This window comes from Bombina bombina, chromosome 6 (genome assembly GCF_027579735.1).
Source record: "Bombina bombina isolate aBomBom1 chromosome 6, aBomBom1.pri, whole genome shotgun sequence".
NCBI lineage: Eukaryota > Metazoa > Chordata > Amphibia > Anura > Bombinatoridae > Bombina > Bombina bombina.
This window is the reverse complement of record NC_069504.1, coordinates 1,062,954,174-1,062,980,792: the sequence shown is the minus strand read 5'-3', so window position 1 is coordinate 1,062,980,792 and position 26,619 is coordinate 1,062,954,174. Positions and strand designations below refer to the sequence as shown.

The following is a 26,619-nucleotide window of genomic DNA, read 5'->3' as shown; positions in this document are numbered from 1 at the left end:
TATAATGGTGTTATGGGGTATGTATGGTGTATAATAGTGATATGGGTATATATGTATCAGAGTGTTATGGGTTATGTATGGTGTACAATAATGCTATGGGTATGTATGGTGTATAATAGTGCTATGGGTATGTATGGTGTATAATAGTGCTATGGGTATGTATGGTGTATAATAGTGCTATGGGTATGTATGGTGTATAATAGTGCTATGGGTATGTATGGTGTATAATAGTGCTATGTGTATGTATGGTGTATCGGAGTGCTTTAGTTAAACGAAAGTGTTTCATAGTCAAAATATAAAAAAAAATCGTACTACGATTGTAAACATTTTACTCGTTTGCTTCCATCATTCCCTCTCTGCCCTCGACTCTCCTACGAGCCATCCTTCCTTGTGCTCTCCTTTCCTTCCCCCTCCTCTCTTCCTTTCCCCCCTCCCCTCCTGCCTCTCCCCTCCCTCTTCTCTCTCCTCCCCCTCCCTTTGCTCTTTCTCTTCTTCCTCATTTCCCAACACTCTCTCAGTAATACGAGCAGACGTTTCCGGGTACATTTTCTTAAAGGGACAGTCCTGGTTCCGAAATACCATATATGAAACGCAAAACAGCTGTTAACCCCATTTGCTAACAGAGAGGGCTTGCTATGCAGTCTTATATGGCAGCCGATGGGTTAAATTTTCCCATGATGCATTAAATTGCTTTAGCTCTGCTACACACAAATGTATATATATATATATCTTTATTTCCAACAAGTGTTTATAAGCAAATAAAAACCCGTTTTCAATCTATAAGACTTTTCTAAACTGTATCATTCACTGGCGATCTTGCAGCTTTCTCATTAGCTAACTCCAGGACAGCATTTTCGCACTTTCTTTATTACCCACAAAGTCCTTTGTCTCTTCCATAAACTGTTTCCCTCCTCCTTTCTCGGAATTGTTTAGATCCCTCCTCTTTCATTATCTTCCATTAGCTGTGTCCCACCTCCCTCTTTCCTAAACTATTTTCCTCTTCTCTTTCCCAGTTACTCCTCCTACCCCCTTCTCTTATCCCCAATAGAACACACATTTACATTACTCATTGACAGTGATAAATGTCCCCACTTGTCACAGCATTGTTTATTAACCTGTAATTGTACCCAATGTCCCTCTTGTTATTTATTCTCCTATTACCACTAATCCCCTTGTTTCTGAATCTGCTCTCTGAATGCTTCCTATTCAACTACTAATTTCTTATTTACAAAACTTTTATGGTTTTCCAGACTCAGGGTCCCCTGGTCTGTCCTATACTCCCTTCCCCCTCTCCTGTCGCCCAGGCTTGGTTGCCTTGCATTTCCCAGCTTGTTCCTCTGCTTCCTGGTACCTATGTCCCTTTAAGAGGCAGAGCTCTATGCTGGGAATACACGTCAGTTTCAGGACTTGAACACTAAGATCAATGAGCCGGAGGGAAGGAGGGGGAGATCTCACTTCTGCCTTTTAGTTTCTCTCTTCCAGGAAGGAAAACAGAAAAAAAAACCTGAGATCCCAAAACACAAGAAACAATCACACTAGATCTACAGGACCCTACAAACAGCGAGTGACACCAAGATCCTAATACCCTGATTTGTAAAGCTGGACATTTGGACATCACCAACACCCATGGGTGCAATGTGCTAACTTGCAGCTACACGGGATTCCTGGGAAGTTAGGGGGATTGGGGGGCAACCCCTCACTGCCCCCCTTACGTACCCCAAACAGAGGATCTTTTTATTTTAATTTCTGGCAATGTCTTCTTCTGCCCAGTGTTACATTAAGGTGAGTCTCACTTGTTTTCTTTCTCCTTTCATGCAAAAGGGCTGTGTTCTTTGGATCTAGAAATATTCTGCAGGTGGTGATATCTGTTACTGTATTTACAGGTAACACTGAAGTTGTGTTTGAGTATAAACTCACGATTCTTCCTAGATAACCATCATTTTAGTTACTGTGACCAAATAATGTGTGGTTTTCATATATGGTTAGAAAAAAAAAAGTTTATTTAGAGAAGAGGGATGTAAGTAAAGACAGGCAATATAAAAAATGCTATTTTTAAGAAATTTTGGATCAATAAGTAACTTTGAAACTTAGGTGTCAAAACCTATGGTAAATATATGTGGGCTATAAGATTGAGCATAGTAGTAAAACGTATAAGGTTAGCAGGTGGTATATAAACAAAGTGGGAGGGCCAAGTGTTTTTTTGATCTGCCATAGACATGATCAAACCTTTATTATTCCTTCACCGTTTATGGTAATATTCTAAACATCCTGATAATTTACTGCAATCATGCAAACTATGTGTTTGTATGTGTGTATGTATGTATGTATGTGTGTATATATATATATATATATGTGTATATATATATATATATATATATATATATATATATATATATATATATATATATATATTCTGATGAGGCCTTATCCTGTAAGGAATTAATTTTGGCAATACCATGCCATACTGGAAAAAGTTTCTGTGTATATTCAGTCTTGCATCAGTCTATGACTTTGTATTCATTTTAAGTTGTGTCTTGTGTACGTTGCATGTTAATAAGATACTGTGGCATCACATGGTACAACATTACATTTGCATACTAACACAGGATATGTACAAGTGTAACTACAAAACCACCCAGACTCAACTGAGCTATCACCTTGAAGGAAGAGATGTGGCGTAGTTGGTTTAATGGGCACAGATTTCTAAAGTTGCTTATGCGCATGGTAAACAAAACAAAGTTTTCAATAACAATATAAGTGAACGCTGCTACGCATTGTGTCTCAGATTTCATATTTAAACAGACCATAAGCATATTTGTAAGAACAAAACTTTTTAGGGAATATTAGAAATATGTATTTTTCCCATTCCTGATATAGCGACACAATGAAGAACGTTTTATTTTGCGTTACCATAGGGTTGCCACCTAGCCGGTATTTTATCATGATGTTCTATTTCGTCCTAACCGCGCTGGGCTTTAGTGTCGTTAGGACGAAATTGAACGTCCTCACCGTTTGGCTGTCCTGAAGCCAACGCTTCCAGGATGCGATCACGGTCTGGAGGGCATGCCTAGCGTCATAGGAACGCCCCCCTGACCTGATCCCATTATTGAAATCTTGCGATCGCATGCACGATTGCGGGATTTCAGTTTTGTTTACATCGGAACGTTGTTCCAATGTAGACAACTTAACCCTGTCATCAAAGGGTTAATGGAGATAAATGTTGTTTTTACCAAAAGATTCCAAGCATTTACCACCTCAATGAAAACTGGGCCTTAGCCGGTATTTTTAATGTTCAGGTGAAAGTTGTAATTAAAAGATTAAATATATAAATAACGATGCTATCATGGCCAAACTTCTAAGTGTATTGTAATCTAATTATAAACAAATGATTATTTAAAATCGTATCTTTTTAGTTCCTTATTTTATACTGTATAATTATTTATGCAAATTTCCGCTTCTGAGCATGGCAATATTTTTTTTCCCCCCAGAAAAGGTGGGAACCCTATCCGAGTATTAGTTTATAAACTCTTCAACTAAGGAGTTACTTGTTTAAGGGGACATAATTGTGCAAAACAAAAATGCTGTAATGTGTTAAAGCATGTTATTATTGTACTGCTTCAACCTATGCAAAATCAGCTCCAAAACAGCAATGCATTACTTGGGCACATCTGGTAAGCCAGTGGCAAAAGAAAAATATTTGCAGACGCCAATTACTGGCTAGTTCCTAGTAGTGCGTTGCTGCTCCTGAGCCTACCAGGTTATGGTTTTCAACAAAGAATACAATGAAAACAAAGTACATTTCAAAGTAAATTGAAATATCTCTGAAATTTAGGCATGTGCATTCAGGGGATTCTGGGGCCTCCGAAAGTGGAAGAAGGCAGTTGCCTGCAGTGTTTGGCTTTTTTTTTTTAGAGACAGATTTCTTCCTGAGAAAGGTGCAGCGCACTAAGATCTGGATTTGCGCACCTCTTACTGTGTTGGACTTTCACAAGAAGAAATCCGGCACCAAAAAGTGCTAAACTGCGCAAGCAACCTCATTCAGAGGCATCCAAAACAAACTAATGCACATGCCTACTGAAAATTGCGTGCCTTTGTTATGAAAGTTTTATTTTATGTCCCTTTTCATGAAAAACTCCCTTTTTGTTTTCAATATAGCTTATGTTTTGCCAAATAAAGTTTTTAAAATATTACAAAATATTACAAAATCTACTTGCAAGCATTACAATTAGCTATATTACTTTCACAGTAACTAATTGTTGTGGGAGGGGGAAGCTTGTATATAGACAATTGCTAATCAAATCTCAGTTATTTTTGTACCCTTTTCCTGACCTTGTTTAACTGAGATATTCTGCAGCAAACTTGAAGAAATTCTAATCTTGTCTATGGCATAAAGATATACATAGCAAGGTAGTGGACAAATCCAGGAGTGACTGGGTTAAGAAAATTTAGCAGAACAAGAACAAATATTTGCTGTTCTAAACTAGAGTTCAATTTCCTGGGACTTTTAAAAAAAAATAAAAAATGGAAAACCCCCCCACAAATACTTAATTCATTGTAGACAACAATTCTAACAAATTTTTGTTTTTGTTACTTGATTCTGATACGTGGACCTCTAGACGTTACATCACTGTTTTCCATGTATGCTCTTTAGAAATCGTTACATAAACACAGGTGAAATTGTCAGTGGGTTTGTATACATCATTTTCAGTCCTCTAGCACAGTGATTTTTAACCTTTTTTTTTGCCGTGGCACACTTTTTTACATTAAAAAAATCCTGTGGCACACCACCACACATTGTAGCCTAATACAGTGTGTATATATATATACTGTGTATATATATATATATATATATATATATATATACTGTGTATATATATATATATATATATATATATATATATATATATACTGTGTATATATATATATATATATATATACTGTATATATATATATATATATATATATATATATATATATATATATATATATATATATATATATATATACATACACACACACACATACTGTATGTATTGTGCTGTCATGCCATGCCTCCTACAAACTATACGTGACATATTGACATTCATTCACAAACAATCATAATGATTGTCTGTGAATGAATGTCAATATGTCATGGTTGTAAATGATGTCTGCCTGATGAGCCTGTCACATACCTCCCAATATTTCAAAATTTGAAAGAGGGACACCCCTGCACTGGGAGTAAAAAAACAAGCAAAGTTTAAAAAATATGTCACACTGTTGTCAGTCTGCCGCGGCACACCTGAGGATCTCTCACGGCACACTAGTGTGCCACGGCACACTGGTTGAAAAACACTGCTCTAGCAGCCTTACTAGGCCACATTTAAAGCTACAGTAAAGTCAAAATAAAAAAAATATTATTCAGATAGAGCAGTCTTCGTTTAAAAGCATACCTAGGTTTGGTTTAGGAGTTGCAATGCACTACTGGGAGCTAGTTGTTGATTGGTGGTTGCACTTGCACATACCATGTATTGTCAAAAGTATGTGGACACACCCACTACTTATTAAGTTCAGGTGTTTCAGCCACAGTCATTGCTAACAGGCGCATAAAACCCAGCACAGATAAATCTCCATAACCAAACATTGTTAGTACAAAGTCTTATACTGAAGAGTTCAGTGACTTTAATTGTAGCACTATCATAGAATGTCACCTTTGCTACACATCAGTTTATGAAATTTCTGCCCACTAGATTTCCTCTGGCCAACTGTAAGTTCTATTATTGTAAAGTGGAAATGTCTAGGAGCAAAAATAGCACAGCCATAAAGTGGTAGACCACGCAAACTCACCGAGAGGGGCTGCTGAAGTGTGTAGTAAGAAGAAATTGCCAATAATTTGTTGCCTCTGAACGCAACATCAGTACGAGAACTGTGCATTTGGAGCTTCATGAAATGGGATTCCATGTATGAGCAGCTATACACAAGCCTCACATCAAAATGCACAATGCAGAGCGTAGGCTGAAGTACTGTAAAGCTCACTGCCACTGAACTCTGGAGTGATGAATCTGGCAGTCTGATGGAAGAATCTGGGTGTGGTGTATGTCAGGAGAACGCTGTCTACCAGAATGCATATTGCCTACTGTAAAGTTTTATGGAGGAGGGATAATGGTTTGGCCTCTGCCCCTTAGTTCCAGTGAAGGGACATTTTAGATAATTGGGTGCTTGGAACTTTGTGGCAAAAGTTTGGGGAAGGCCCCTCCCTACCTGTCGCAAGAAGACTGTGCGCCTGTGCATGGTTTGACGAGTTTATTATTGGGGAAACTTGAGTGGCCTGCACAGATCCCTTACCTCAACCACATTGAACACCTTTTGAATTAGGGGGGCCATTGTCATTAACTAGGTGGGCCATGTCGGGGTCATCAGTGGATAATACATGGGATCATGGGTCATGTCTGGATGGTTTATGGGTGGTGCTAAGGGATATTCTGCAAATAGGGACATATGGCTTTCTCAGAGTGACAGAGCTTAGAAGTAGGGACTGTCCCTTTTTCAAATAGTAATTTGAAATAAGGTAATAGTGATCACGTGCATTTATTTGAGTAGAGGCTCATGGTAACCCCTATGTACAGATTATACAGATTACAAAATTATATAAATATACCTAGAAACCTTTATAAAAGAATAAACCCTTCTTCTTTGGCAATAAAGTTTAAAGGGACAGTCAAGTAAAAAAAAAAACTTTCATGATTTAAATAGGGCATGTAATTTTAAACAACTTTCCAATTTACTTTTATTACCAATTTTGCTTTGTTCTCTTGATATTCTTAGTTGAAAGCTAAATCTAGGAGGTTCATAAGCTAATTTCTTAGACCTTGAAGGCCACCTCTAATCTGAAAGCATTTTTCACAGTTTTTCACCACTAGAGGGCGTTAGTTCATGTGTTTCATATAGATAACATTGAGTTCAGGCACATGAAGCTCCTGTCTGTCAAAATAACTGAAATAAGGGGGCAGTTTGCAGAGCCATAGATACAAGGTAATCACAGAGGTAAAAAGTATATTATTATAACTGTGTTGGTTGTGCAAAATTGGGGAATGGGTAATAAAGGGATTATCTACCTTTTTAAACAACACAAATTCTGGTGTTTACTGTCCCTTTAAAAAAAATAGTATTGTTTTACAACCTTGTTTATTCAAATTTTGAGACAAATACACTTGTTTTCTTTGTTTTTTTACACTTTTTGTTGTACATTTCCCTCATTATGATAAATACATAAAATAATGGTGTAGTGTGAATTTTCTGGGTCTGCTGGGGAAAATATATATAATATAGAAAATAACTTCCAGTAGTGCTTATTTCTTAAATGTGAGAAACAAATAAAAACTCCAAAACAGCCCAGCACAGGGGTGTGAAATGGCTTATGGGTAATAATGCGAGCATTCTATTATATAAATGTGTTTTAGCCCTGCAAAGGGATTAAACACATATATTCTAAGTCAAATCCAGAGTGGCTAGGCACTGCTGGGAGCTAGCTGAACATATCTGGTGAGCCACTTAAAAAGAGGCATATGTGTTTAGCCACCAATTACAAGCTAGCTCCCAGTAGTGCAAAAGTCTCTTTAAAACTGCATCCTCTATGAAACTCTAATTTTAACTTTTGAGTCCATTTAAAGGGACATGAAAACCAAATTTCATTTTCATGAATCGGATATAGAATGCAATTTTAAACTGATTTTCCTATTTACTTATATTATCTAATTTGCTTCATTCTCTTGACATCCTTTGTTAAAACCCCCAAAACAGCAGTGCACATGGGTGAGCCAATAACATGAGGCATATAGGTTAAGCCACCATTCAGAAGGTCTTGAGCCTACCTAGGTTTGCTTTTCAACAAAGAATACTAAGAGAAGGAAACAAATTAGATAAGTGAAGTCAATTTGAAAGTTGTTTAAAATTGCACGGTCTCTCTAAATCATGAAATAATTAAAAAAAGTTTTCATGTCCCTTTATGCAATTTGTGCACCGAAACAAAGTAGATCATGCATAATACAAAGACACTACAATAACATTTACCTTGCATTTCAAATGAGTAGTAGATTATTATTTTTCTGGAAAATTTTGAAATTTCCTTCCATTTGCCTGACCCCTGTATCATGTGACAGCAAACACAGACTCATATATAACTGAACTCCTTCAGACTAGGAGCATACCTTAGAAAGTGCTTATATAACACTGTGTGCACAATTTGACTTAAGCATCCCTTTTAAAGAGAAGTACAGACATGCAAATGACAGGTAAAGGAACAGTCAAATCAAATAGGGCATGCAATTTTAAACAACTATTTACATTTATCATCAAATTTGTTTTGGTATTCTTCGTTGAAAGCTAAACCTAGGTAGGCTCATAAACTGATTTCTAAGCCGTTGAAGGCCGTCTCTTATCTCAGTGCATTTTAACAGTTTTTCACAGTTAGATGGTGCTAGTTCATGTGCGTCTAATAGATAACATTGTGCTCACTCCTGTGGAGTTATTTATGAGTCAGCACTGATTGGCTAAACTGCAAGTCTGTCAAAATAACTGAGATAAGGGGGACAGTCTGCAGAGGCTTTTATACAAGGTAATCTCAGAGGTATAAAATGTATTAATTAATTAATTAACAGTGTTGGTTATGCAAAACTAGGGAATGGGTAATAAAGGGATTATCTATTTTTATAAACAATTCTTGAGTAGACTGTCCCTTTAAGTAGGTCATTTCTATTTTACAGTAATCTTCACCTAATGACAGATATGTGAAATCCCTTGGGGGAAGATGGGGCTCTTTCCTATATATGTTTTATGTGTGGGTGATTGCTGCTCTGTAAGAGCGCCATACCTGAAATCTATCACCTACCTGTGACTATTGTTCTTCTGGCGATCTCTATAGGTATGTGGCCCCCTCTTCCATCTCTGACTTGTCAAAGTGATCACCAACATTCTAGGGAGACAACCCCCTCATTTAAAAAAGGAGTTTCTCTCATTCAAATGTAGCATCAATTTTCTCCTGTAGCACAAACAGGTGGCAGATAGTGTCTACTTTAGAGACCACAACCCCTCAGAAAAAAATAACTTTTAAATATAGATGACAACTGTATTTTGCTTTTTTTGTTGCAGTCACCTGTAACCCAGAGTTACATGGAATCCCTCATTTAAAAGGACACTGAACCCACATTTTTCTTCTTTCCTGATTCAGATAGAGCATGCAATTTTAAGCAACTTTCTCATTTACTCCTATTATCAATTTTTCTTAGTTCTTTTGGTATCTTTATTTGAAAAAGCAGGAATGTAAGCTTACAAACCAGCCCATGTTTGTTTCAGCACATGGGTCGCGCTTGCTGATTGGTGGCTAAATGCAGCAAGTACTATCCAGGGTGATGAACCAAAAATAGGCTGGCTCCTAAGCTTACATTCCTGCTTTATCAAATATAGATACCAAGAGAACGAAGAAAAATTGATAGTAGGATAAAAATTGATAATTGGGTATCCCTTTAAAGGTCATGTTCCTCTAAGAGGTGTGGGGGGCACAGTAAGGGGTCTGGTAGAGGCCTCACCTCATTCCTTTTGTGGGTGACATTTGGTCTCCAGAATATTGAAGATGAGGTCCGACTAATGTTCTATGAAGTAGCATAAGTACCTCCTTTTTATTGCAGCTATCAGTTCATATTAAACAACCATGCATCCTACTGACTTTACCTGCCTTACTACTGCATTTTTTTTATCAAACTGCCTGAAATAATCATTACAAAGTTCTATTCCTGTTTTGTTTTCAGTTAGTTAAATGTCATTATCTATAATTAACCTTTGGGCTTTTGCATCCAAAATACATGATTTTGTTGTGTGAACGTTCAGATACAACTCGCTTGTGCAACCCTCCCTTTTACTACTGCTACAACCTGGCCTTTCAGTTTAGTTACAAAGGTTCATTTTAGTCACCTACATTAGTTTGACATGATCTTCACACTGTAAAACATGCTGTCTTAGATCCTGTAAAGTGTTTGATTTTGTGTAAGACCTAATTATTTCCTTTTAAAAGAATCTCATTTATTTTCCCACTTAAAGGGACACTGAACCCAAAAAAAATTATTTTGTGATTCAGATAGAGCATGCAATTTTAAGCATCTTTCTAATTTACTCCTATTATCAAATGTTCATCATTCTCTTGGTATCTTTATTTGAAAAGCAAGAATGTAAATTTAGATGCCGTCCCATTTTTTGTGAACAGGTCATTGAGGAAGTTATGTTATTACAGATGAAACATGTTTGACCTGTTTGCTTCCACTTCTGTTTGATCTGATTTACTGCTGCTGTTTTTATGAATGATCTACGGAATTAAAGAACACTTTTTGTTTTTACACACATGAAGTTGGTGTGTGTTACTTTATACCCCTTTAATGCTGGGAATTCTATGTTGTCGGATCTATCTTATTTGGGAGGCGTGGGTGAGGCTCCCCTACCCTTTTCCTTTCAGCACCGGACTGGGCGTGCTTGCTTCAAGTTACCGGAGGAACTCCTTGACTGCAGGACCGGGCAGCGGAAGTGACGCATAGCACAACGCAAAGAACGTCAGAAGACACACAGAAGAGAGAGGAGGATTCCCGGAACGCTTACCACTCTTTGTTAATGGCATATTTTGTGAACAACCTGGGTTGTTCTTACTGATTAGTGGAAAAATTCACCCACCAATAAACAAGTTCTGAACCAAAAATTGTCTGGCTTCTAGCTTAGATGCCTTTTTTTTTCAAATAAAGATAGCAAGAGAACAAAGAAAAATTGATAAAAGGAGTAAATTAGAAAGTTGATTAAAATTGTATGCTCTTTCTGAATCGCGAAAGAAAAAATGTGGGTTCAGTGTCCCTTTTAAGTCAAACTATAACCCTGTAGTTACCAGAGTGTCCCCTAATGTCCCATTTATGAAGAGGTACTACACTAGTGATTCTCAACAAATCATCTGGAACAAATCTGGTCAACAGTGACTGATTAAAAGGAACAGCTAGTACAGTTCAGTAAGACTTCATCTTCGGTAAAAGAGAATTAATAACCACATTGCACTTTGCAGTAGCTTCCCTTTAATGTAATCAGCAATTTCCACTGTCTGTTGTAAAAAGAGAAGAAATCATCCACACAGTATTTCCATACTTTTTCCACTCTTATCTTTCTTGACTCTTAAGGGGATACTAAACCCAAATTTTTTTATTTTATGATTTGGATAGAGAATGCAACTTTCTCATTTACTCTTATTATCCATTTTTCTTTGTTCTCTTGGTATCTTTATTTTAAAAAACGCAGGAATGAAAGCTTGGGAGCCGGTCCATTTTTCGTTCAGCACCCTGGATAGCACTTGTTGATTGGTGGCTACATTTAGCCACCAATCGGCAAGCGCTACCCAGGTGCTGAACCTAAAATGGGCCAGATTCTAATCTTTCATTCCTGCTTTTCAAATAAAGATACCATGAGAAAGAGAAGAAAAAATTATAATAGGAGTAAATTTCAGCATTTTCACTCTTTTCACTTCTACATGAGCCTTACTATTAATAATTAGCTTGGATTAGTTTCATTTTCTTTTAAAGGGACATTCCAGCCCAAAACTCCTTAATACACATGTATTAGCAAAAATGCTTCTAGTAAAAGCTATTCGTGTTTTAAGTGAGTACTTTTATTGTGCATGTGAAGCATATCTAAATATGCTCCATGCACCAGCATTTTTAACAGTATATCTGTTCAGAATGCTGATGGTGCCTTTTTATTGCACAGTCTATGGGGCCAAATACATCTGTTTCTGTGCGAGCCTTTAGGCTCGCCGGAAACAGGAATTAAGAAACATACGATCGGGTTGATTGACACCCCCTGCTAGCGGCCGATTGGCCACGAATCTGCAGGCGGCATTGCACAAGCAGTTCACCAGAACAAGGGGTCAGACACATGATAAATCAGCCCCTATGGCTGAATTTATGTGGCACAAGTAACTGCTAACTCTCAAAGCAATTACACCATTAAAAATGCAGGTGCGTGAACCATATTTAGATATTCTTCATGTGCACATGCGCAGTAAAAGCTCACATTAAAAAAAATACATATTTTACTAGAAGCACTTTTCATAATACATGTGTATTGTAAAAATTGTTTCTATTCAAAAGTGAAATGCATTTCAATTTTGGCTGGAATGTTTTTTAATTTTACATGTCTAATGCAACGTACCACATTTAAAGGTACATGATACCCAAATGTTGAAGCACTTGAAAGTGATGCAGCTTAGCTGTAAAAAGCTGACTAGAAAATATCACCTGAACATCTCTGTAAAAAGGGAAGATATTTTACTTACATGTCCTAATTATTCACACCCCACTGTAAAGACTTTAATGAGCCAGTCAGGATACTTGTCCCAGGACAAGCTTAGGGAGTGTGCATCTGTCATGTACAGGCACAGTCATGCTATTTTCCTTTTCAGTTTTAAGTAAGTTCTATGAAATCTCATGAGATATAAGTGAAATTTAATCAGATCACAGCAAAGGCAAAGCATTATTACTACAGCACTGTTGATGCTGATTGGCTATTTTTTCCCTTCAACTTGCAGCTGGACAGCAGCTTAAAGGGATATTGAACCCAAATTTTTCCTTTCATGCTTCAGATAGAGCATGCAATTTTAAGCAACTTTCTAATTTACTCCTATTATCAATTTTTCTTCATTCTCTTGCTATCTTTATTTGAAAAAGAAGGCATCTAAGCTATTTTTTGGTTTAGACCTCTGGACAGCACTTGTTTATTGGTGGGTGAATTTATCCACCAATCAGCAAGAACAACCCAGGTTGTTCACCAAAAATGGGCTGGCATCTAAACTTACATTTCAAATAAAGATACCAAGAGAATGAAGAAAATGTGATAATAGGAGTCAATTAGAAAGTTGCTTAAAATTGCATGCTCTATCTGAATCACGAAAGAAAAAATGTGGGTTCAGTGTCCCTTTTAAGTATAACTTTTTACAGCACTTATAAAATCAACACAATTAAATCAGATGCAGGCGCCATCACCCTCCATGTGCCAGTCAAAGACTTAAAATCATATTTTAGATCAGATGAATGCACCATCACTCTCTTTGTGCCAAACACTGACTCAGAATCACATTTCAGATCAGATGTATTAATCATCACTCGCTTTGTGCCAGACACAATGTTAGAATCACATTGTAGATCAGATGCATGCACCATCACCCTCTTTGTGCCAGACACAGACTCAGAATCATATTTCAGATCAGATGCATGCGCCATCACCCTCTTTGTGCCAGACACAGACTCAGAATCATATTTCAGATCAGATGCATGCGCCATCACCCTCTTTGTGCCAGACACAGACTCAGAATCATATTTCAGATCAGATGCATGCGCCATCACCCTCTTTGTGCCAGACACAGACTCAGAATCATATTTCAGATCAGATGCATGCGCCATCACCCTCTTTGTGCCAGACACAGACTCAGAATCATATTTCAGATCAGATGCATGCGCCATCACCCTCTTTGTGCCAGACACAGACTCAGAATCATATTTCAGATCAGATGCATGCGCCATCACCCTCTTTGTGCCAGACACAGACTCGGAATCATATTTCAGATCAGATGCATGCGCCATCACCCTCTTTGTGCCAGACACAGACTCAGAATCATATTTCAGATCAGATGCATGCGTGTAATATTCTACTGAATATCCTAAAGGATATGGTGATGACTGTTAGACTTAATATTGTATATACCTTTAAATGTGGGTATGTTCAAGTAGTATTAGCTAGTTCACAATCTGTAAACAGTTCTAATACTGGTGAGTATTATATTGCCTCTAGAACGTGTACGCAGGATATACAGGTAGCCCTCAGTTTACGCCGGGGTTAGGTTCCAGAAGGAATGGTTGTAAATCGAAACCGTTGTAAATTGAAACCCAGTATATAATGTAAGTCAATGGGAAGTGAGGGAGATAGGTTCCAGGCCCCTCTCAAAATTGTCATAAGTAACACCTAATACATTATTTTTAAAGCTTTAAAATGACTTTAAATGCAAAACAACATTATAAACCTAATAAAATAATCACACAACACAGAATATATAACTAAACTAAGTTAAATGAACAAAAACATTTGCTAAACAGCATTATAAACCTAATAAAATAATCACACAACACAGAATATATAACTAAACTAAGTTAAATGAACAAAAACATTTGCTAAACAGCATTATAAACCTAATAAAATAATCACACAACACAAACTTCACTTGCATTTTTCTGCAAACAGTTCTTTCTATGTATTCCAATCTGGACTGATTTATAGACAGGAAGATCTTGTTCCTTTGAAATCTGCTCAATAGCTCAGGTCTGGTTAAACTGATTAATTTCAGCTTGCTTGGCTTTGCTACAACACAAGCAGACAGCTCCACCTACTGAATATTTTAATAAATGCACTGCTTCTCAATGCTTTTCAATAGCAGTCACATGACTGGAAAAAAAGGTTGTTATTCTGAAACGGTGTAAATTGAACCGTTGTAAAACGAGGGCCACCTGTACTAGAAATATAGCCTTCTTAAGAGTAGGAGGTACTGAGGAAATTTATCTTTAAAGATAAATGGCAGTTCTTATAGAGCCCCTTGTGTGCTGAAAAGGCAATTGCCCCTTGAGAGTTAAACGACTGTAATGACAAGTTCTTTAGAAAGCTGAGGTGTGCTGCTACGCAAATAACCACAGTGACAATAAAGCAATAGTACCTGGTGGAGCTTGGATAGAGAGCTCAAGAATAGGATGCAGCGGTAACAAGTACTCACAGAGATCCGGAGAGAGGGCGGAATAAGCAGTGGTAGGTTGCAGCCTCTGTGGTTTACCGTAACGGTGTACTGACAAGAGCGTTACGTGCTTGTTGCACTACAGCGTGGGGCAATGGAGGTTATGCGCTGACAAGGTAGAGAAGCGCAGGACGAAGGCAGATGACATCAGCGGTTCGGCTCAGAACTAGGAGACGAGATTCCTTCTGGGTTGGAAACAAAAGACTTTAGGTTAGTAATCGCTTCAGAGCTGGTGACTAAGGTAGTTAGGATACTTCAATAAACCAGCGTTGAAGCAAGGTAGGAGGAGCTCTTTTATGTGCGTGAGTTCTCTTATGCCATTGTTAAGGTGGACAAGGTTAATGGCAATGAGTAGCTAGTTAAGGTGGTATATAAAATGACAATGCGCCATCACTCGCTTTGTGCCAGACACAGACTCAGAATCACATTTTAGATTAGATGTATTCACCATCACTCTCTTTGTGCCAGACACAGACTCAGAATCATATTTCAGATCAGATGCATGCGCCATCACTCTTTGTGCCAGACACAGACTCAGAATCATATTTCAGATCAGATGCATGCGCCATCATTCTTTGTGCCAGACAGACTCAGAATAATATTTCAGATCAGATGCATGCGCCTTTACCCTCTTTTTACCCAAACATTACATTTAAAACTAAATGCCTAAGACCTCCTTATCTGTTTGTGTGGAGCTGCATTTACCAAAGAACTGTATTTCGCCTGGATCTGTGTGTGGCGACAGGAAAGGAGATAAGAGAACTGAGCCTGGGTAACTAGCCAGGAATAAGTGACCGTGCTAGAGACCATTGCCACAGGCCAATTTATGACCCACATCCTGTAAATTAAAGGGAAATGAAACCCTAAATATTTGTTTCATGATTGAGCAACTTTTCAATTTGCTTCATTCTCTTGGTATCATTCATTGATGGAGCAGCAATGCACTACTGGGTACTAACTAAAACACATCTGTAAACCAATGAGAAGAGGCATACATGTGCAGCCTCCAATCAGCAACTAGCTCCCAGCTTCTGAGTCTACATAGGTATGCTTTTTCAGCAAAGGATACCAAAAGAACAAAGCAAATTAGCTAACAGTAGTAAATTGGAAAGCTGTTTAAAATTGTATGCTCTTTCTGAATCGGGAAAAAAAATGTTGGCTTTCATCCCATTTTAACAAGAATGATCTAAAGAAAATTGGCACCTATGCAGTTAGGGAGGCAGGCAAAATATTGTCACTGGCTTGAATGTTAAATGTGTGTTGGCAGCCAACCTTCTGGCCAATACATGATGGACCACATAAGAAAATATATCGGAAAACCTATTCTTGAAAGTATTATTGCAAAATGCAAACAATTAAAAAAAATGCTTCTTGGTGAATTTGAAATGGGCTATTTTTTCTATCCCTTAATGAGTGTTTATTATACATGAAGTTTATGGTTTTTCTCGCTCTACATCAATCATTATCTACATATTTATTATATAGTTCATACATTTTTCATTATTAGCTAAGTATATAGAGTGGTGCCTTAAGTGTATAAAGTGGTACATAGATATAGGACATTTGCTGGTTGTAGTAGTTGAGATGGATGCACTTAAGTGGGTTTTGAAAAATTTTGCAATGCTTAATTATTGGTGAATTTGTACAGTCTCAAGCAAATTGTATATAATAAGCTGTAGTAATGAGTACTTTCATATTAGCAATATACTGTATTATCATAATGAACTTCTGTTAATATATTGTATTTCTATAATCGTGAGACTAATGTGCATAGAAGGCTTTTAGTTGGATAAGATTAGATTTTGAAGTGTTTCAGAGGTATCTCATCCCAAATGTTCCTTTCCTTTTTCTTCCAGAGCAGCTGCAGAAATTGAGAAATCATAGGAAATTTCCCTTGTTTTCTTTAAAATGGCACCCATTGTAGTGCAAAAGTTGCATTCTCTAATTTGTTGTAGCATGTAATTTTAGCACTATTGACCCTGCAAGGCTATGTGTTTAAACCCTCGCTAAAGGGTTAAGCACATACTTGAAGTACTGCTTGGCAAACACAAAAAACTGTTGGTCCCAAGTGGACATGGCTGGTGAGCCAATCAACAGCAGCTGTATAAGTGCCATCCCACTGAAGTGGTACTTTAACACCTAAAGCCAGTTGGATATAGGTACTGTGTCGCACAGTACTTTGCCCAGTGTACCGACATCCAACACTCTAGTTGTTGCTGTCAGTTTTGACAACGGAGATGCAATTAGGGTCAGAAAGCATCTGCCTTCATATTGTAAAGAAAAACTGATCATTCTTCTTTTATCATATGAAGGCAGATCACAGATACAGACAGTGATAATCTGTATCACATTATGCTTTTGCTTGCGGTTAAGCTGTGAGTGGTGTGGGAGAGAAGAGGGAGGCGTGTGGGTGGCGCGTCGATGTTGATGGAGGAATGGGTTCCCTACGCAACAGAAAAGGGTTAATAACAGGGGGAGAAGAGACCCTGTTGATTATCACTTGGAGGAGGGGGATCACTACACTACAGAAAATGTTTTTTTATTAATAAATGAAATTTCTTAAAACTGTGTACTGGCAGATAGCTGCCAGTACCTAATATGGCTGCTACTATTGAGAGGATGGAGGCTTAGAGAGCTTTTTGGGAGGGATCAGAGAGGTGGGAAGGATCCCTACAGTGCAAACAAAAAAATCATTTTAAAAAATTCTAAAAATTCTCTGGTATTTTGGGAAGTTTTCTTCTGATTTTCCAGGTAGCAAAGGGGTTAAACATCCAATCAGGATGCTAGTCCAATGACTTGCAAGGGAGCGTTCACCTGGCATGTGCAGGCACAGTCATGTTATTTCTCTACTCAATTTAATATAAAATCTTGCAAGATTTTAGTGAAATCCCTCAAGATCACAGTAATGTAAGTTGAGAACTCAGCAAGTTGATTGGCTGTTTTTTTCCCCCACCATGCAGATGATCCCAGATCACTTACTCTAGTGAGCTGAAGAAATTTCGATGTAAAAAATATTCATTTTTTGTAAAGTGAAGTTTATTTTTTTTACAGCAATGTTGTATCAATTTCAAGTGATTTAGTATATGGGTATTGTGCCTCTTTAAATTTCCTCTGCAATGGGATGTAAATATTAAGGAATTCTGAGGTAACATATGTATCATTTTACAAAGAGATGTTCATTTGATATTTTCTAGTCATATTTTTCTTCTTAAACGGGAAGAGTCCACAGCTTCATTCATTACTTTTGGGAATTCAGAACCTGGTCACCAGGAGGAGGCAAAGACACCTCAGCCAAAGGCTTCAAATACCTCCCCCACTTCCCTCATTCCCCGTCATTCTTTGCCTTTCGTCACAGGAGGTTGGCAGAGAAGTGTCAGAAGTTTGAGATAGTCTCTAATGGAGGGTAGTACTCTTCAAAATGGGACTGGAGTTTTAAGTAATCCTGTCAGCCTCTCAGTGAGAGCATGGATGAAAGTTAGAGTCCAGAGATGCAGGGAGAGTCTTTCTGCGAAACCATCCCGACTCATATTAACAGCTCCTTGGCAATCGGCATTGACGAGTTTCGCTGCCTGCCTTTATTCACTCAAGTCCATGTCAGAAGTGAGGCTACTATCTGTCACACTTGAAGGGCCGTGTTCCTGATCCACGGCACAGATTCTGGTAAGATCGTTTAATTTTATTTCAATATGTGCATGTAATGTTAAAGGGTCACTGAACCCAAATTTTCGTGATTCAGACAGAGCATGAAATTTTAAGCAACTTTCTAATTTACTCCTATTATCAAATTTTCTTCATTCTCTTGGTATCTTTATTTGAAATGCAAGAATGTAAGTTTAGATGCCGGCCCATTTTTGGTGAAGACCCTGGGTTGCTGTCCAGAGGTCTGAACTAATAAAATAAGCTTAGATGCCTTCTTTTTCAAATAAAGATAGTAAGAGAACGAAGAAAAATTGACAATAGGAGTAGATTAGAAAGTTGCTTAAAATTGCATGCTCTATCTGAATCACGAAAGAAAAAAATTGGGTTCAGTGTCCCTTTAATGAAAGAGGTAGGGTCCTTTGATCTTAAAAAGGAATTATGGGTTAATATTTCCTGAGGGGGGTTATTGAATAGGTGGGACTTTAATCATGTTTGTTATATGGTTCTATCTGCTAATGTGTAGCAATACTTAGGCTCATGGGTTTTACAGAAAATAACGGCCTTAACTAAATGGCGCAATCTCTAGAGATTGTGCTCCCTTTTTGTGACTGGCACGGTGCACCTTGTGACGGGTGCGGTTATGTTGTTTCTCACTTCTGTATGCTGACTGTGTGGCGATAGAGTCTGCTCGTGGGTTGTCTGGTTCACAGCAAGTGGTGAGTGCCCCAGCCATTGGGGGTGTAAAAAGATTGCCAGTTAGTGTTTGTCGTTTTTGTAATCCCAAGATTATGGAGGATTCTGATATTTTAGACACGGATGTCTCCGATACGGAGAATGCGTCTTGTGATGAATATGAAATGGCCCGGGTTATCCATGCCCATCAGTTATGTTCCGATTGCCGTTCTAGAGTACTCTCTTCTCCCGAATCAGGGACCTTAGAGTGCGTTGACCCATCCGCCTCCAAAGTTTCCATGTCCCGTGAGGCACGTGCCCAGACCCTTTGTTGACTATGCAAGCAGGTGTCCCTATGGCCTTTACTCCTCCGGAAGGTGGCTTGTTTCCTCCAGAGGTTACGGCACGGTTCCGCATGGCCATTTCTAAGGCGCTGGCTCATTTATATCTCCCAAGTGAAATATTTTTAAGATACTGTCCGTATTCTGTTAACCATAGCCTGTTGGGCGTGGGATTGCCTGATTCAGTTCGGCCTCCTGGGGAAGCGTTGGCCTCTGAGGCTTCAGGGGCCCCAAGCTCGGGGCCGGGGTCTTTCATTGATTCGGCGAGCGATGATTTTGCCTTCCGTTATAGGCTGGCACGTCTTTGTGTCCTTTTAAGACATGTTTTGGCGATGTTAGAGGATTCCAGTCCTAGTGGGCTGAGGGATCCGAGGCCTTAGATGCTGGATAGCAAGCTGGATTAAACGTTTGGTGATGAAGCTAATCTCCTTAACGCCTCCGTTTTTCCTTTTTTCTTTTATGTTTCATTTCCAGTTCTGAGCTTGGGTGGATGGGGCCTTTGATCAGCTGGTCCCGTTGGCGTTCCCATTTACCTTGGGTGTTCAAGGTGCTGCCTTCCTTTTACTTTGATCCGGTTGGATGCGTTTGATTTGTTTTTTTAAAAACTCATGTTATGCTTCCGTTTTAGGAACGTTCTTCTCTGGAACCGATACTTGCGATACAGAGTTATGTTTTCTAGTTTATTTATCGAACCTCGGGTCAAATTTTCTTGGACCTTGGACAGTTCTGGAGTGTCCTTATACCAGGCAGGTACTGGTCGGGCGCTTTCTGCTGTTACTTGGGTTCATGTCACCCTCGTGGTGCTGATTGAATCCTTTCGGATTCTGAATATCACTTGGCCTATTGATGTGGACTACGGGCTCGGATCCTAATTCGAAGTATGGGGCCTATGGTGTAGATCCAACGCTCCCGAGCGGAGGGTTGTGAGTTCCGATCTAAGGTTGGCTTTTTCTGGCTATTCGCCTGGGATATGGTTCTATTTTTTTTTCCAGATGTCATCATGGTTCTTAAAGGTCCCTGGGGACTTGGAACCATAGTTTCCATTCTTTTGGAGTTGCGAGATGTGTATGACCTCTGTGGTCTAGTTTTCCGTGTGGTGAACGATTTGCGTCCTCACTTGAGGTTTCTTCCGGATGTGGGCTCTTTAGCCTAATAGCATTACTTTGCGGTGGCGGAGTCTCCTTCCTTCCTGTCTTGGGTTGGGTCATCTGGTCTGGAAGTGCGGGCATGTCCTTCTTCCTTTGCTCAGCATTGTGTTTGCTCTAGTAGATGGAGTGCAGGGGTTACGCTGCCTTCTGTGAGGAGCTGCGAGGCTCCCAGCCTTTACCCTAAAGGGGTTTTTGGGAGACCGATCCTACAAGGATCTCTGGAGACTGTTGTCTCTTCCATATAGGATCTAGCCTTGGTCTTACCCAGTCTTTCGACGCTCGGGTGTTATCTTCGACCTTGTTGCAGATTTAGCATTCTGGCTTGAGAGTGTAGGTCCGAGGTCGGTTACAGACTGTCGCCCTTCTGGGGTCATGTAGATGACCATTTATCCTCACTGCGCTGTTGTGGCTTAATTAAAGGTGGCTTCCGTATAGCTCACTGGGATGACAAAAAGAAGGTCCGGGTTCACATCCACCTTCGGGTGCTGGTTGTTACCCTTTCAGCGTGTGTAACACGTAGTTAAGCTTGTCTACAAAGTTTTTCCTTGCGATCCAGGAGCACTGGGTGCCGAATTCTTAAACTGGTCAGGAGTTCTTTCAGACTCTTGGGTTTGAGGCTGTTTGCTAGGTCGTTTAGTCTACGGACTTTAGATGGTGCACTCCTAATCATAAGGGGCAGCTTAGGGTTCCTCAGGAAGTTAGATCTTTCGATCAATTCCGTTTTTCGAGGACTCTGGCCTAAGACCATGTCTCTCCCTCGATCGGGTTTGGACGGTTCGGTTTAACCTTAGGTTTTGTGTTTCCGCATGTCCCTTTGAAGGGGGTGGGGTTCTGTTTCTCATGGGAGATTCCTATCTGCCTAAGGCTTAGGTTCTAGGTTTCTCTGACAGGCCCGTACTGGTCTTCTGGCGCATTTGATGTTCCTTGTAGACTCCAGGTGTCTTTTCAACTGGGCTGGTGATATTGGCAGAGGGGTCTCGCCTCTATGGTAGGGTGGTTTCCTTTGCTTTAGTTCCCTTTCTCTCCTAGAGTGGGGGATGGGTTCTTGTGTGTTCTCCTTGATTTTGGGGTTACCTCAGTATCTGTGACGACCTGTGGGTCCTTGTTTTTCTTGCTTGTAGGTTGTTTTTTTTTTTCCATTCTTGCGTTCTCAGAATCTTGGAATAGGGAGATGTGGAGTAGTGACTGTCTCTAAAATTCCTGCAGCAGGAGGCTTGGGGTTTAAACCCTGGTAAGGCTCCAGTTATTTGTTGTATTCTGATATTTAGATGCTGGGGGTCTGAGAACTCTCTTCCCTTGGGAAGTGTTCCTCTTATGGCAGACACCAGTGTAGGAGGTCTCGAACCCGAGCACAAAGTCTGTCCTGACTCACGGTAGCATGCCGTTTTTGGTAGCGGTTAGAGTTCTACTCGGGGGTTTTGCTCCTCGTAGATCCATCCTTTTTTTCTTCCAGAGGTCTGGGACTCTTGTCTTTGACTTGCCTTTGGGCTGGGACCATTGCCCTGGAGGGAAGGTCGGGGATCGGTTGCTCTATGCAGTGTTGACCGTTTTTCTTTTTTGAGTCTGTCCTCCCCTTTGGTGGGAGGACTTTTGATGTCCTCCTCTTTTCTAACGGCATCCGTTGCTGGGAGGGGACGCTCCTTGGAGCCTGGTATTCTGGTCGGGGGTTTGTTGTCGAGATTTTCGGCGCTATTCGGTGGTTTGAGTACCACAATGGCTTGGGTCAGCCTTCCTACCTGGAAGCTGCTCATTGCGAGTTCTTGTTTCAGGTGGCTTGGTGTTCTCTTGGAGAGCTCTTTCTTGGGATAGTTATCCTGTCTCTGATAATAGGAGTAAATTAGAGCATGCAATTTTAAGCAACTTTCTATCTGAATCATGAAAGAGAAAAAATTTGGGTTCATTATCCCTTTATTTCTATTATGAAATTTGCTTTGTTCTCTTGGTATATTTTATTGTAGAGTAAAACTAGCTAGGCTCATAAGAGTTTAGGAGTGTGCGTGTGTCTTAAGTACTCAATGGCAGCAGTGTTTTGCAACATTGTATCACAAAGCTACCCATAATGTTGCAAAACACTTCTGCCATAGAGTACTAAAGACACGTGCACACTCTTGAGCTCGTATGTGCCTACCTAGTTTTACTCTTCAATAAAAGATACCAAAGAACAAAGCAAATTTGATAACAGAAGTAAATTGTAAAGTTGTTTAAAATTGCATGCTGTATCTGAATCATGAAAGATTAATTTTGACTTTACTGTCCCTTTTTAAGTGGTTCAGAGTTTGAGTAATATTTCCCTGTAACTCCACATCATCATCGTTAAATTGCATTCTTTTCTTAAAAATGTTTGCATTAACCCATTCAGTGCGTATGACGACACATCCATATGTCATCCACACCTATATCTTAAGTTTGGAGATGCTTTTGGAGCTAATCACGCCCCTCGCACATTTACTTCCACATAAAAGTTGTCCAAGTGCCCCGTCATTGCCTGTGGGATTCGGGTATCCCTGTGATGTCACAAAACATATTCTTATAATAGGCTTTCAAAATGATCTAGTGACCCTCATAAGCCGCATGCACCTCCATAGAGCCCCCACTGGGTGGAGTTACACTTATGTAACCCATTACTGCCACTCACATCTCTTGAAATGGATCAAATGGAAACTCAAATTTGTACTGATTGTAACATATATACCTGCTCCATTTACACACTATACCGCCAATCTCAAAGCATAGGAGCCTCTAATTGGTAAGGTCAGTGGTTTCTCTTAATTGCCAGCTCCGTATTATCCAAAATCAACACCAGAACAATCGTAAAGGCTCATAGCTATCAGCAAATTATCCTTTTTGAACTCATATTTATTTTTTCACATTAACTAAAATCCATGTAAGGCTTTAGAACGCTGCATATTGTGTGCTGCAATGGCTCTTAATTGTTTACTTGTCATAAACTGAGCCGAATATAAGCAAACTGCTAACAAATACACTGAGCTGGAATCCATAGAAACAAATACATTTTTGCTTTGCATTCTTTCATATAATTATTTTTCAAAATCCATGTTTGTGAAAAAACTGCAAAAAAAGGTAAATTTGTTTGCTATTTATAAGTAATGAGAAATAAATATCAGTAAACTATATAACGAATAAAACAGCCCTCAGTATGGATCTTTCATTAATATTGTAGTTTTTGTTTCTTTTTCACCACATTGCGTTTTACAGGAACAAGCACTGTAAAATGCTTTGTTGTAAACGTGTTTGGACTTTGTGTTCACAAATGATCGATTTTGTTTCAAAAACTATTCAGATAGGTGCGTTTTCATTTTAAAAACACATTCACAAAGGCACAATCTTATCTGAAGCTATAATCGGGGGTGGAACTACCTTTGGCGCAGCAGGTGCAGTGGCACCTGGGTCCAAGTGCTAGGGGGCCCCATAACAGCCAGTATATACATAGGCGTGTGTCTATATGGTCTAATCTGTGTATATATACTCATCAGCGTATCTGTCTGTGTATATATAATCACAGTGCAGCTTGTTCACAATTAGTGTATAGATATTCCATCATTATACATCATCATCATATTTATACAGAGCAGTGTGCTCATCAGGATAGTGCATAAAAACCCACATCATTATATAGCACAGTGTGCTCACTGCCAGTGTATAAATGCTCAATATCTATATAAAGTTCAGCATGCTCATTATCACTGTGTGTGTATGTATGTATGTATGTATATATATATATATATATATATATATATGTATTCAAGAACAAGAGGTCCAGGCGAAGAGCTCAAAGCAATGTGAGTTTTATTTACAAATTTCGAGTAAAAGCTCCGTATAACTAGGCAAAATAAATGGCTATCAGTGGAGGCAGTGAGGAGGGCTGGGGTGGGCGTCTGACGCGTTTCAGCTCCTGTGGAGCCTTAATCATAGACATATATATATATATATATATATATATATATATATATATATATATTTATTTATTACTTACATACATACATACATATACACACACACACACACACACACACACTCTTAAAAAACTTCCACTTTCCCACTTGCCCTGGGCGGGAAGAAATTGAACTGGAGTGAGTAGAGAGGGAGATAAATGCTGTCTATACATTGTGCCAAATGGCTAGCAAATGTAAATATTTGTAATAATTGTATTAAAAGGACTTCCTTTGTTATGATTTAATATATCAAAATATGAATAATTACTGTACAATAAGTTTCACAATAGTTAAACATATGCAATAAGGGGTAGTAGGTGTGACTTTGGCTGTTGATTGGTGGGATCAGAAGTTGTGAGTGACATTTTGGCCTGGCTAGTCGCTTAGGACTCTAAATCTATACATACATATACACACACACTCAAAATCAATCATTATATAGAAAACCATATATGTTATTCCTATTGTACCAGGGCCATCTGTTGAGTTAATCCGCTACAGGCTACAATATTGCAGTGGAGCAGCTTCACATTTTACAGTTTCAGTACTCTTAAAATCCATTATAAGATGATATATTAAGTCCTTCTGATAGAAACCTGTAGTCTTTTGTTCTTGTTGTCAGATGTAGATTACACCAGACCAGAAAACGGTGCTCTGTTGTCAACTAATGTAAATACTGTACAAAACAATACTTTGAAAATATTAAAAGTGACAACATAGTGATTGAGCAATCATGAACAGTATACCCATCATACCTACCTACAAATGACAATCAGATGGTTTAGCTGTAATCAGGATGGAGTCGAATTACAATAGATTAATCTTACACATGTAAATGAGTATTTCCCTTATACAGTCAATAAAGGGGTTAATGCAACATAACTTTACTGTAATCTATAGAGGTGTGAAGGGCTATTCTATATGTCAGTTCCGGGGGGCTTCCCAGTTTCTATCCCAAATTAACACGAAAAAGCCTTTTCAGGAACTTTTCTAGTGAAAAATGCTGCAGCTTTTCATGCACAAATCCATTTTGCATTGTGATCACTTGAACTCGCTGAGCAATTCGGCCAGAAAGCAAAAAGCTGTTTTGGTAGGAAATAACTAATATATTGTGATTGAAAGCTTAATGTTATTCAATCTTTCAAAGTATCAAAGGCTACTGGCCGAGGTAGCTTTACTGTTATTTAATTAAAGTATTTTACAAAACATTTGATCATTCACTTACTCTATGATTTATATAGATCGCACTATTTGTGTAGAGATGATTCTCCTTGGAACAGTAGCTGTCCCGAAAAAAAATAAACTCAAGTGCACTGATTATAGACTCTTTTTGTTATTAACCAAGATCTTAAAATATTCAGAAAACCTTAAGCTAACCCAACCAATGAGCGATAATTACTGTTCTATGTGTTTTTAGCAGCTGAGGGTTCGTGGCAGCAATTCTACAAATTTGACCACCCTTAGCATAGTAACATAATCATTTTTGGAAGCAAATAGTTTGTTATACAGATACCAAACACTGTCTTGCTTCCTCATACCTCTTTTCAAGGAGATTTATGAAGATAAGGAAGGAACAGAGGTGTGGTACTTTGTAGGATCAAAACAAACTTAGGGCAGTTACCTTAGTAATAGCTGATCTTTGGTGTGGCACATTTAAAGAAGTGGAAAATTCCTACTGTCTCTTTTAATCACCTTTAAACAACATGGCATATTATTTATATATAAAATATTTCAAAATTACACATTAGCATTTATTATTTTTCATATGTGCATCTGTGCTTTATATTTTATGTAAATAAATTCCTTTATGTACCTCTGGCATATTGCTGTCACTTCCTACAACACAAAACATAAGCCACATTATGACTGGCAGAGACCTAAGCAGTATCTACTGTCTTGTAATGAGGCCAGCTGTTCAGCATCTGATTGGTTAAACCACCTGCAGACACGCTAAAAAAACAAACAGGCTATATCTATATACATAAGGGGCATTAAACTCATAAACATACACGATAGGCTTGATTTATCAAGCCTTT

The 26,619-nt window shown here is 38.7% G+C and overlaps 1 protein-coding gene across 3 annotated transcripts in view; it reads left to right on the top strand.

Moving 5' to 3' along the window:
- Positions 1–886: 886 nt before the first annotated feature.
- The window catches only part of ETV6 (ETS variant transcription factor 6), a 185,415-nt gene continuing 159,682 nt past the window's right edge, over positions 887–26,619 (top strand). For all 3 annotated transcript variants that reach the window (XM_053718919.1, XM_053718918.1, XM_053718920.1), the window contains exon 1: positions 887–1,782. In XM_053718919.1, the coding sequence (XP_053574894.1) occupies positions 1,753–1,782 (30 nt within the window). In that variant the 5' untranslated portion in view covers positions 887–1,752. The remainder of the gene's footprint in view (positions 1,783–26,619) is intronic.